Consider the following 13,798-nt stretch of genomic DNA (forward strand, 5'->3'; position numbering starts at 1 on the left):
AGGAGTTGATTGAATGGGATCAACAATTTGTGGTCAATGTGTGAATTTGTAATGTTTCGTAAAAATGAATCTGCTGTTTGGAAAAACTGAGGTGGATGATTGTTGCTCTATATATATTCAAAAAAATAAATTCTTAATTACTTCCTTAATGTGTCGTGCAGATATTCTGGTAAATATGCTAAAAAAAGAAAAAAAGAAAGCACAAGATGCTCTTTTCCAGCTTAATGCCAGCTCTGCTTGTTCTACAGTCTTGGAGCAGTCTCTCTCTATAAACTTGGAAGATAGGCAGAGCCCATCTAGCTGTTTCAGTCTGAAAGGGGCAAAAGATTTCAGCTCTTCTGTTCACAGACTACCTTTTCTTTCTAGACAAACAGGTTAGTGTAATTAATTAAGAGAACATTTATTGGATTATTCCACTATGATTTACAGCGTATGAATCAAATGTGAACCAAAACAGGAAAGCTTTATTTTCAATATCAGTCGTATTGTGCTAATTCTGTATCTACAAATACAGGGTTTTAAATTTAAAGCTCTCTCAAAGTGCTGATAGCTTTTACAAGCTGATGTGACTACTCTGTGGGACAACCCTACAAAACTGGAGTATAAATTCAGTTGCAGGCCCTTGAATCTTTGAGTGAATTCTCAGAAAAAAAGACCTTTTGAGCATAATTCATTAAAAACATTGAACAATTTTAGGTGGGCAAATATCTCTGCATTCCTTCAGAGTGGCCTGACATTCTGCTACTAGTTGAATAATGTTGGCAGCACTTGCACTTGCAATCTTTTGTAATGTATAGCTGATAGCTATTATAATGATAATGCCTTATAATGTTATGTCTTAAAATGCTTGCGTTATTGTGCTCAGGGAATACTTCCAATGGCAGACTTAAAAAGGTAGTAGAAACATTTACTATCACCTTACATAGCAAAATAAGTAATTTTAATACTCTAGTATCCACTAGATGCATATTCTGACTTCAGTTTTTCCTTTTAACCTTCAAATTTCTATATGAGTTTGAAAAGCTTTCTCATCATGGTTTTTGACAGGCTACTGCAATGATGAAATTGTCAACTGGCTGGGGAGGCTTGTGAAAGAGTGAGAAAGAAGTTTGAGGGACAATTGCAAAAGTATTAAATATTCTTCTCAGGAGTTAGGTTTTACCTCAGGCTTCATCAGACCTCATAACTAATTCTTCTAATATTGTCTTGCACACTTCAATTAATATGGCTATTAATTAAAAAATTTCCAGAAGCTTATGTATTCAACCCCAAAAGTTTTAAATACTGAATCATGAGATTAAATATTCAAATCATTAGTTTCCAGAAGACCGAGTTTTAAAAGATGTGCAAGTATAATTTTTTTGAAAATGTGTTCTTCTGCATACTAAATTTTCAGAACTAGCTGCAGCCATTCCCAGAACTGGATTTTATAAGATTTCAGGGATCTATTTCATCTCATTTGTGAGAGTGATCCCACCGGATTTAAGTATGTGGTTAAATCACTGTGGAAGCAGCTCAAACAATGGAAATAATATTAAACAGCATGGATTGTGTATGTAGGGCAGTTTTATAGTTGGTATTTGAAAAGGGTTAAATGTTAACCATTGCAGTTTTCTTTCCTTGCATCATCTGAGCTGGTTATTTATGACAGTAAGTAACAATATTCTTGCAAGTTGTTCATTTCAAAATCCACTTAAAATAACTTCCAGTAACTGTAGACAGGTTTTTTGTGCATAGTTGCATGTTGTCTTTATTTTCTAGTTGAATTGTTCAAATAAAAAGGTTTTTTGGTGTCAGTAGGTTCTAGAAGTGCTTATGTTTTTGTTAGCAAAGAACATACCTCATCCTAGATTACCACGTATAACTATTACATGTTCATGATTTGCATTTTTGTTTACTTTTTTATGTGTTTTATGAGGGGATTTTAAACTGAAAGAAGAGAGAATCTTCAGCTTGAATTTCAGACATGGCAGCTGACAAGTAGAAACTTAGATTTTGCTAGTGTACTATTGGGAATGCTTTTCTTAAACTAGTTAAGGTTGCCAGTTATCCTCTAAAATTCCTTTGTAATTCAATTAAGAGTCAATTGTCACACTTGCTATTGTTTCAGCTACTGAGGAAATCCCTTTGCCTTCAACATTTCCTATTCATAATGCTCCTTATCGTTTTCTAGGAAAAATTTATTTAATTGGTGTCATAGTAGTATTAGCTAAATGTAATCATAACATAAAGCTTTTGATTACCTTAGAAATATGTCAGCAAAAAGTAGCTATGTTGTATCAACAAATGACTAACATAATTGCATCTTTTATATAGTGTCATTTGTTCTTTAGTCTTTAGAGAACAATTTAAAGAACAATTTGCAAGCAGTAGCAAATTCTGTTTCGATCAATGCTTTCTCTTTTTGCAAACATTTGTGTGTGTGTGTTCATATGAATTTACTTTGAACATAAATAGGAACCAGCATGTCAGCTCAAACTGACTGGATTGTTGAACCTTATCTCCTGCACTCTGCATTAGTGAGGCCAAGTTGGATGGGGCCCTGAGCAACCTGCTCTAGTGGAAGATGTCCATGCCTGTGGCAGTGAGGTTGGAACAAGATTATCTTCAAGGTCCCTTTCAACCTAAACCATTTTGTGATTCTAAGTTTGGATGAGGCATCATTCTCACTCAAGCACAGAGCCTCATTTTTCATATATTGAAAACCTGAAAATAATATTCATCATTATAAAGTTATCCATTAATTTCAAAATGTATCTGAACTGTATATGTATGCCTTGTTGTCTGTAGTCGTTAAGGATTCACTAAAGATGTGTGAAAGGGCTTGGCCCTGAGCCAGGGTCAAACTCCCAACTAGAAGCTTTAGTGTAATATTAGCGTACATAATGGAGTAATATTAAAGCTATTCTTCATCATTTAAACTTTCTGCAAACCTTACATCATTTATGAAGATTTCAGTTTTCAATAGCAGGAAGGCTTATGTGATATGTTACCTGTTTTAGCAGTCTAGCTTTCTTTATTTAATTCTGTACTCTCAAAGGTGTCATTAGAGGGATTTAATGCAATAGAATTCAAAATAAATGTTATTTCTAGTGTCTCTAATGTGTTTTCCATTTTCCTATTTCATTTCCTTATCCTGAAAACAATTAAATTAGGAAATCAGCAGAAAGCATAGGAAAAAAAATTTACTTTAGTGAAGCAGTTGTTAGAAAGTCTATCTAATAATTAGATAAACTTTCATTTATTTTACTGTTGATTTGTTGTGTAGCTTTAACATTTGTTTGCCCAGAAACTGATCTTTACCATTCTGTGTTAGAAAATAGAATAATTTCGTTCTGTTACTTTCATGTTAGATTTACTGCTGCTTTTACATTGTAAAATCTCCAGACTTATTGACCTGTTACTGAATCCATAAAAGAAAAAATTATTTATGCTACTAAATTTCCGAAAAGTAAATGAACTATGAGAACTCATACAGTACTATGCAGGCAAAGTTTCTTTCTTGGTGTGGTAAAAAATGTATTATCTCAGAGAACTGCTGTCTCAATATGTTGAAGCATATTTTTATCATTTTCCTTGTATGATCTAGGACCATATCTGCATTGGAAGATATGTGTGATGATGTTTCTAGTCTATCCTCTCCAGATATTGCTTTGAGTAGGAGAAATGCAGTCATACTATTTCACTGCTGAGCTTGATGTAATAATCTGGGTTAACAGGAAAATTTTTATCTCATCATAGCAGTAAAACAATTCCTGGTCCAAATTTGTTTCACAGCAGGCTGACTTTGAAGGTGAATGAGTATTGACTTCTACAACTGTACATGTTGTATAGGCACAGCTGTAATTTATCTTTTTTTAAGTCCATCCTGCACTGAATGTGCATGCTCTTTGAAAAGACACTGAAGTGAACATAATACATCTTCAAAGGTTTGACATATGGTAGTATTTACCTTCCTGTACATTCTGTCTTTCCCCCACTGCTTGTATGCCTGAAACTCTAAACAGAAGCCTTTAATGGTAATGACTGTACAAACTGAAAGATCAATAAAGCCTAACACCCCACATTTGGTCTGACATTAGATTGGCTCAGTTGGTTTAGAACACCATCAAGGTAGTGGGCTCAATGCCCATATGGACCATTCACTTAGGAGTTGGACTTGGTCTTTGTGGGTCCCTTGCAACTTGGAATATTCTGTGATTTCCAAGTAGGTTTTTGGGCACTATTATAGCATATTTTTGACTGCTAATAATTACTAAGTTGCAAAGAGTTGATTTCATAGAATAATAGAATAGTTTGGGTTGTAAGGGTCCTTAAAGATCATCTAGTTCCAATCCCCCAGCCATGGGCAGGGATGCCACTCACTAGATCAGGTTGCTCAGGTCCCCATCCAACTTGACCTTGAACACTTCCAGGGGTGAGGCATCCACAACCTCTCTGGGCAACCTGTTCCAGTGTTTCACCACCCCCACAGTAAAGAATTGCTTCCTAACATCTCATTTAAACCCACTGTCTTTCAATTTAAAACCATTACCCCTTGTCCTGTCACTGTCTGCCTGTATAAAAAGTCCCTCTCCCTCCTTTTTATAAGCCCCCTTTAAGTACTGGAAGGCTGTGATGAGGTCTCCCTGGAGTCTTCCCCATGCTGAGCAATGGCAGCTCTCTCCATTTGTCTTTGATTTAATATTAAATGGTATTTTTTCTGAACAGGTATGTCTTTAACTGCTTGTTTGAATATCATATTCAAAATAATGTCATTAGTAAAATATTGTTGAACATAAGGTTTGATACCAGTGGCAGACCTAATTAAGCACAACTGAGATTGGACATGTGGATCATCGTAGTGTTCTGTATTGTTCTTTTTTTGGTGTATATTAGGGTCTGTATCAGCATGTTCTTCTTGATGGTTGTAGCAGAGGAATATGCAAGTTCAGTGTCCTAGTAAAGTCCTAAGTTTCGCTGATGGTACTGGGTTACATAGCATTGAATTCTTCAGTTAAAAATAATCACAGTTTACATGCTGTCAGATTTGTTTTCCTTGGATCCCAAAAGACTTCTTTTAAGAGGGAGTAGTAGGTAGGGTGCCTGGAAACAGCGGAAGGCGGCCTGCTGCTCTCATTTTGTCAAGTCAGCTCCCATCACTGGGGAGGTTTTACAGGTTGCATAAGACAGAGAACTTAGAGTGAACAGATCAGAACTTGTTGTCTTAGTCTAAGTGTTATACCATGAAAGGGGAGAACTTGCTTTTCAATACCCATCTTTAATCACAGAGCACTCAAAATTATAAACCCGTAACTACATGAGTGAAAGTGAGTAAAACACTATGGCAAATTCAGTAGCTGCTGTTATTTATTGCATCAGAATATCTTTCATAAATCTGAAACAGACACAACTAGCTATGAATTTAATTTATGTTTCAGATGAACATTCCAGAAAATGCAAAGATAAATTATTGGCATAATAACCTGAGCTTTACAAATGCTTCAACCATTTTAGTTTTAGTTCATCAATAAGTGTCTACTGCAGCTTTAGCTGTAGTAATAATTTGTATCTTGTAGAGACATAAATGTAGAACTACACATAGTCTTTCTCAGGAGATGATGTCAATTATTATAAATTAGTAGTTTTCGGGATAATTCCGAGAACAAAGGAACCTAGTAAATCAGACTTCATCATGCATGCCAGTAGAGTGATAAACATTTTATTGTATTGTACTTTTACTGCATTTTACCACTTCTTCTGTACAGAGAAGTCTTATTTTCAAATCAGTCTCACACTGCTGCTTGCTTCTTAGCATAATTCTGTCAGCGTAAGAGACGTATGATACCATTTTTCCTCCTGCTGGATTTGTTTTTCTCTTGAAATATAAACAGCCTTGTTACCAGACAATAGTTTGACTATTGTGACACTCAAAGAACACAATAAATCTTAGTAAGAGCTTCAAATCATTGTATATGCTGATGGACTTGAGAGGGATTATTTTGCTCTCACAAAAGACTTTGTCAGGATCATGTTTTGACCAGTTTGAGCCACTTCCTTTATCTTTCATTGAGAAGCTGTGAGATTTTTTGAGAAGTTGGTAAAGAATTGACCTCCTGTGTACCCCCTTCATGGTTTAAGATCACTTTTTGCTCAACACTGTGCAAATACCTATACAAAAGAGCATTCCTGCTGAAGGGCTGACAAGTTGACTTTGAAATGTAAGATGAGAGATGGTTTCTATAAACAGACGATGATTATGAATAGCATGAAAGTAGTGATGATAACACACGAACTGCTCATTTCTGAAAGCTAAATATTTTTGTCTTGTATTAAGATTTCTCAAAATATTTATCTTGTCTTTTTTATATATTTATGTAATAATTCAGAGAAAAATACTTCCTTCCATTGTTGAAAACCCACAGAAAGTTCCCTAATGGAACAGATTGACTGAGGTTTTCCATTAGAATCTCTTCTATGTCTTTTAGTTCAGAAAAAAGACAGGGCTCAACCCTCCAGAAAAATTAAATGCTTAGCAAATCTATTTGTATCTTGGAGTCTTTTCTGTGTCCGGTAGTGCTTTGGGATATCTGGTGGCAGACTCTTGGCACTGTGCCCATGACAAATCTTTTGTCAACAAACACATTTAGCCATTTTATTGCTATTTGACCAGCAAAAGAGCTCACTAGTGCTTTTAGGGCACTGTTCAGACTTACTGTTGATCTTTCTCCTTAGTCAGAAAAGAAAGTATGTGCTACATTTTCTATTACAGGTCTGGGAAAAAGTTTTTATTCCATTTGCTCTCCAGCTGAACTTCTACTGAACTTCTATTGCATTGCTACTGTTAAACCTTTGTAACAACTATTTAAAACAAGATGTGTTGTTTTGCTAACTTCTTAAGCATAAAATGTTTTCTATAATGTACAGTGATTATTTGTTATAATAATTTTTTTCTTATTGCCAAGTTTACAGATGAAGCAGGAAGTATCAGACCTCACTGCTTAAGATTTAGGTATTTTAAAAAGCCTTCAAAATAAATTCAGCAAATGATAACAGTCAGCATAAGCTTTGGAATAATTTTATCGAACTTTGCTTCTGATAAGCTTAACAAAGCTATTTTCTGATATTTCAAGTTACAAGATAAAACATGTATTGCTAAGGCTCCAATTTCTGTAATAAATATGAATGAATGTCTATCTTCAGTCACATGTTCGTAGCATGTAGTTGTGGAAATTTTTTACTTTGTCATGTCCTTTTATACATTTTGGTATATCTCATTGCCTTGAGAGATCACAGTTTTATTCCTCTTTTTAATGTTTTAGAAGGAACAAAAAGTAAAAATTAAAATTCAAAGTAGTTTCTAGAAAAAATTACTGTCTTTAAATGTACACTGATTGCAGTAAACACCAAGTAGACTACCTCTGTGAATTTATAGAACACTCGACTAACTTCTGGGGGTTGGGGCTTTTGTTTGTTTGGGTTTTTCTCAAAATCTAGTCTTCTATCTGTACTGCTTCCAAGATCTTTTTTTTGGTCAGACTTCACAGTGAATCCACTGTCAGTTTTCCTTGAGTGAGGACTTTGAACTGAACTCACTGAGATTAGTGAACAGCAAGAAACCAAATGTGTTAAGAAGTTTGAGACTCTGTAACATCTTTGTAAGGAACAAGAGATGATTATTCTTTGTGACAAAGAAATATAAATACATGTTGTAAGATTTAAAGTTAAGTGAGCCCTCGCATTTGGTATTCCATGATAAAACACTGTGTGTTACAATTTTTATCATCTTAACTGTTTCTAAATATGAACGTAGGGTTATTTTTAGAAGATGAAGCCTGGATTTTCCTTTTTGGAGCTTGATCCCCATTTGCAACATCAAAGGCAGATTTTGTAAGTCATAAGGATTTAATGAGAGTAAGGAGCAGATCATTACAGGACTTTCATTGGTTTCTGAGAGACATTGAAATTTACTTATATACTGAAAATGTTGTTATGTAAAGACACTTACTGCTTATATCAACAACGTGTTCTTTCTCCATATTTATTTGGTTTTACAAAATATTTCTGTTTTTTCTAAAATGCCCATCATGTCTTTCTTTCCACTTCTCAGATGGGAATGACTTCTAATGTGGAACGTATGTTTGGAAGCTTGTTAAAGATGCTTTTGGCAGTTTTTACTACCTTCCTCTTGAGTCTGTTTAGATGGGGAAACTTTCCAGTATTTTTATGCTAGTTTACTGTTCTCTGATCCAGATTAGTCTGCTAAATGTAACCTAGTGTTCCTTGGAAGTTCTCTACTATTTCAAATCTTTTTGGCTTCCTCTTTCATTAGCCATATTTTGGCTATTGGATCCTTCAAACTAACTCCTTGAAGTTGTTTTTGGGGGTTTTTTTTGTGACTGAAGTTCTTCAATTCTTAATATTTTAGAGGTAAAAATATACTTCCGAACATTTCTGTGTACTTGAAGGGTAATCAAATTCCTTTATATATTGATTGTCAGATTTGGCAAATACCTCTGTAGAACCTCTTCCATATTGTTGTTGTTATGAACATCAGTCCTGAGAGACTACAGTATCTTTTAACAGAGCCACTGCATGCACATTATATATGGATATGGGTAATCAAAGGACTAGAAGGTCCTCCTGTTAGCTTAATCTTTATATATTTCTGTATGGATACTGCTAATTCTGCTAAATAATAGATTAGTCTAGAGTTCTGTTTCTCTTTTTTTTGTGTGTATTTAAGCTAAAAAATGCCCTGTTTCATTCTGTTCCTCACAAAAACAGATATTGTCTTGAGAGACTAATCTTAGCATATTTGAATATAAAAACAAAGTAGAAATTATCACACATATCCCAGAAATCCCTAGTTTTTTCTGATATTTGCAATACATTTAACTGTTAAGATAAGTTTCATCCAGATGTTTCAGACCAATTTCATGCTGTTGTTATTGTACAATTTTTTCCATTGAATTTGGTGGATTTATATGTCTTTTTGCATCAGTGACAATTGGCTCCGAAGTATTGGATGCTTTTGGTGAAAAAATCATGGCATGGTTCACTTACCTCTCATGCATCATCTTTTTGACTCTTACAGTTTTAACTCTGGAATACCTATTTAGTAACTGTGTCTTTGTTTTGTTCATTTTCAGTCTCTGTTGTAAGTTCAGAAGGATACTTTCAAAAGAATAACATTATGTTAGCAGGAGGTTATGTGGTATTTAGGTTAATCTGAGAAAAATTAGACCATTATTGACTTCGGTGTGAAAGAAAAGAGTAAACAAATTATTGGAAATGAACTAACTGCTAGAGCTGATGTGATGTTTGGTTTTCCACAATGTCATGCAGTAAGTTTGGTAGGTTTTACTTTTAGATCGGGTAAAAGCTCTTATTGATTTTCATTGCAGGGCTGATCTTACAAGTCTGTGGCTGAGATGCTCTGCTGTGTCTATCTACCAAGCTACACTGAAAACAGTCTTTGATCTTTTTATTCATAGAGTCAGGTAGGAGCTGGTCTAAGACTTCCTTAAGGCAATTTTGCAAGTTGAAATGATTTCACAGTTATGCAAAGAGCTTAATTGGTTCTTTGTAAACATGTGTGCATCAAAGATCCTTCGCATGTAGGTAATTATGGCCAGTCTCCTGTAGCAGAAATGATTATTTAACGTTTTGTAAGCATTTAGCAATAATTCCAGTTTTTCTTCAAACCACTTGTATCTGACCAATGCAGTGAATGGTGGAGCCAGTCATGACAAAGTTTTACACTGTCTAGTTTTGTACTGTATTGTAATGCTTATGATTAATCTACTTTCCCTTAATAGTTTTTCTGTTTTCCCATTTTTCCTGACAATATTCTTTCTATAGGTGAGTCATTTGGTGATGGCTGAGAAAAACACTTGCTGAAAGGTTTTTTTGTTTTTGTTGTTGCTGTTGTTAATGATATCATGCCAAATATTAGTACAAATAGTCCTACTTCTAGTGTGAACCTCTGCTTGATTTTCAGCATTCAAATAAAATTAAATTTCATCTTTTGCTGTCTTTTCTGGTTTCCTAATCATCCAACTAGTTTCCAATAATTTTCTATAATAAGGATTCTCAGTCTTTTATTTTTTTGTGTCCTGAGTGTAATAATCTCCAGCCTTTTCATTTTGGTCAACTCATGGCCCTTGAACTGTTGCTGTACGTTCATGTTACTGAACTTGCTTACTGTTACTATCTTAGTTTTTTTAATGTTTATTGTAATTCTGTAATTCCTTCAAATAATGATAATCTCAAAAACAATATTCCGAAGTTCAGCTCTAGGCAGAACTAATGTAAAAATGTAAACTGGAAATCTGGTGCTGTTAATATTGGATGCCATGTTTGAAACCTTCTGCAATTTTTTATTATGCCTATTACAATGTCACTACTTCTTTCTGCTGCCATTTTAGGCATTCTATTACCTAAATATAAAAGCCTTTAAGAGCATCAGTTTGTCATGCTGGAACTCCCAATAAACTTTCTCAAAAATATTAATGGAGAGACTAACTTGTTTAATATTTATATTGTACATTTGAAGCACAACTCCTATGAGGAGTGGCTGAGGGATCTGGGGTTGTTCAGCCTGGAGAAAAGGAGGCTCGGGGTGGACCTTATCACTCCCTACAACTACCTGAAAGGAGGTTGTAGCCAGGTGTGAATTGGTCTCTTTTCCAAGGCAACGAATGACAGGATGAGAGGAAATGGCCTCAAGTTGCTCCAGCAGAGGTTTAGACAGAAAATTAGGAAAAATTTCTTTTCTGAAAGGGTTGTCAAGCATGAGAATAGGCTGCCCAGGGAAGTGGCGTAGTCACCATCCCTGGAAGTGTGGATATGGCATTTGAGGACATGGTGATCACAGTGGTGGTGCTGGGTTGACAGTTGTACTTGATGATCTTAGAAGTATTTTCCAACCTCAAAAATTCTGTTTATCTATGATTTACATGCTATTTTAGGAAGATATTGTCACTCTTTTCTTTATTCCTCAACAGAAATCGAATCAGTTTCTCCATATGCACGTATTCTCAATAGTATAGAGAATACATAAGTGGTTCAAGATTCTTAAATCTTTGGCTTTAAAACATATCACTAACATTTTAACTAGAAGTGAGACTGATATCTTGTCATTGTTTAGAGTATATATATATATATATATATATATATGATTTATGCTCTCCTTAAAGTAGAGGCAGACTCATGCAGATTTTTTAATGAAGATCTGGAGCATTTCAACTGCCATTTTCTCTTTGCATTGGTTTATACTTTTTAACAATATGTTTAGCTCACATTTTCAGGCTTTTTTTTTTCTTTTGCACTTACGAATATCCAGGGATCATTTAAAAAGAAAATCCTTGCAAGCTATATCATATGAAATACATCTAAAACTAGATGAATCTGAAATGTCAGTGAAAGGGATATAAAAATAAAGTTTGAAGTGGTAGTTTTTATTCTCTCTCAAAATCACAGTCTTTAAAACAATAAAGTCAATGTGCAACTAACCTTTTATAATACAGAAAAAAATTAGATTTTTCCTTTTGAAAGTGTTTGTTTCACTTTTTTCCCCCAAGAATAAAAGTAAATGTATTTTCCATTGCTTGTTTAGGATTTAATTGCATTCAGAGGACAGGCAGTAAGAGAACATACCCTAAGATGATATTTGTGACTTTGTGTTAATATCAATTGATAAGTTTTATCATGTATTCTGCAAATTTGTAAGTCTATTTTCAGGAGATCTCAGTGGAGCCCTGTATGTTTAAATTGCCTTAACAGCTTGTGTTACATTTTGATACTTTTTTTGATTCTGTTTAGGAATTTCTAACCCTTTTCTTATAGCAAACCCAGCACAGAGAAAGCTGTGCTGTGCTAGATAATTGTTTGGGGATTTTTCCACGTGATATTCTTGTTGCTCCTGAACTTCTGAAATCAATAAATTTACATGTGAGGCTTATATTCCTGAAATAAACAGTTAAAACAAACAAACAAACAAAAAAATCATAGCATTGCATCCACATAGTATCTAGGCATGAATATTGTAAGGACATTGTTCCTGTGTCACTTCCAAAACAGACAGCAGCACCACCTCCTGGGCATAAAACTGCTGGAAATACCTGCATCTGTTGCATAACCAGATGCTGGTTATACAAGGTGAAGATTTTATACCTTCACAGGAAGGTATAAAACCCCAGCATAAACTGCTGTTTATAGCTTGTGGTTCAGTTGGGTTTTTTCTTGATGTCTATTACTTAGTGTTTAGATGAAGTGCAAAAGCACAAGATTTAATATTTCTTCCAGTTTTAGTTGCCATCATAATTCTGTATATGTATGTGGCCGATCTCTTTCTGGTTTCTGATGTACTATGTGCATATTTAAAATGTTGATTACTTTGATATTTATAGCTAAATCTTTTACATGCCCCATCAAGGCTGCCAATCAAAACATCCAGATGACTTAAAGAGGATAGCTCAAAGTATCTTATCTCCCACTCTTGTGGGGGCTCTCAAGTTTGGGGACATAACCTGTAAAGCTAAGAAAGTTAATCAGAAAAAGGATAAGTGCTTTGAAGAATAGGTCCAAGGCAGCCACAGTGTTCATTGTATCACTGCACAATCAAGCAGGATTTATTATCAGGGCTTTTATAAAACAACTACTGGTATTTTAGTCTCTGAAGAAGTACATATAAGCATGTTGTTATTTCCCTATGGTGTCAGTCGGACCTAACCACATGTCAAACATTCATGTAATGTTTTGATACTTTGTGAATTAAAACTTTCATCCATTTGTCCTTACTGTTTGAAGAGGCAAGGTTAAGTCAAAAGAATTTCTTTCCCATGCCTAACTTCCCTCATAAATTGTTGCAGATTGCTATCATGTCTTGTTCGTAGGTATGTCTTTGAGTGATTTAATGGTTAATAATAATTTAAATAAAGATGGAAATAAAAGTAAAAACAAGCCCTGGTATGATTTTCTAAACTTTATGATTACCTGTAGAATGGATTTCAGTTAGGACTATATATTGGAATGTGACCTATTTGATTTTGATTAAAAATTTGATATATGCTTCTTTGAGATGAGGATATAAATGAAGATTAATGTATCCACTTCAATCCACAAAATTATTATGCAGCATTATGGGAACAATGGGAAGAACTACTCAGAACTTACAGTACCACTCTTGAAGAGGAAGTTTACTTGTAGTATGTAACACAACTTTGAAGTGGTTTAGACTCCAATTAATAAACATGATAAGCATGTTTTAATCTGTGACTGAAGAGCACTTTTTTCAAGTAAAGGATTTTACTACACTGTTCCATACATCTGTTGCCCCAGGTTTGATTCCTGCAGTGTACTCTGTATAGAGCTACAACTTTAAGCTGGTTTGAAACTGAATCTGGTGTAAAAGTAGCTGCTTGTCTGTTAAATAGAAATGTTCTCTGCATATCTGTAATGGCACAGTTCTACAGTATTTCTCAAATTAAGCCTTTGGCCTAGAAGTGTCAGTCTTTTGGAACCTGTCTTTTTAAGAAAGCCTGCTAGAAGTTGCATCAATTATAAAAGGGAAGATCTGTGGTCAGACCATTGTTTCGGAAATGTCTTCACTCTTGGCACTCATGAGGTGCCCCAGAGCTTTCTAGTACTTGTTTTCCACGCTGTTCCAAGTCTGATTTTCTCTGGATTTTTAGAAGGAAGGAATACATTGAAGAGCTGTGAGAGGAGATATGTGTTTCTATATTCCTATAGCTGAACTTGTTAGCTGTAGTTTTTTATATTAAATCATTGAATTTGTACTTAGGGGAAGAAAGCT

At 34.6% G+C, this 13,798-nt stretch overlaps 1 protein-coding gene across 8 annotated transcripts in view; it reads left to right on the top strand.

Annotated features, from left to right (window-relative positions):
* KIF6 (kinesin family member 6) overlaps positions 1-13,798 on the top strand; it is a 167,676-nt gene that overhangs the window by 62,182 nt on the left and 91,696 nt on the right. For all 8 annotated transcript variants that reach the window (XR_004355793.1, XR_004355794.1, XR_004355795.1 and 5 more), the window contains one exon: positions 162-374. Coding sequence is in view for 5 of the 8 variants with exons in the window: in XM_032681448.1 (XP_032537339.1) it covers positions 162-374 (213 nt within the window). In the remaining 3 variants the exon portion in view is untranslated. The remainder of the gene's footprint in view (positions 1-161; positions 375-13,798) is intronic.

This window comes from Chiroxiphia lanceolata, chromosome 3 (assembly GCF_009829145.1).
Source record: "Chiroxiphia lanceolata isolate bChiLan1 chromosome 3, bChiLan1.pri, whole genome shotgun sequence".
NCBI lineage: Eukaryota > Metazoa > Chordata > Aves > Passeriformes > Pipridae > Chiroxiphia > Chiroxiphia lanceolata.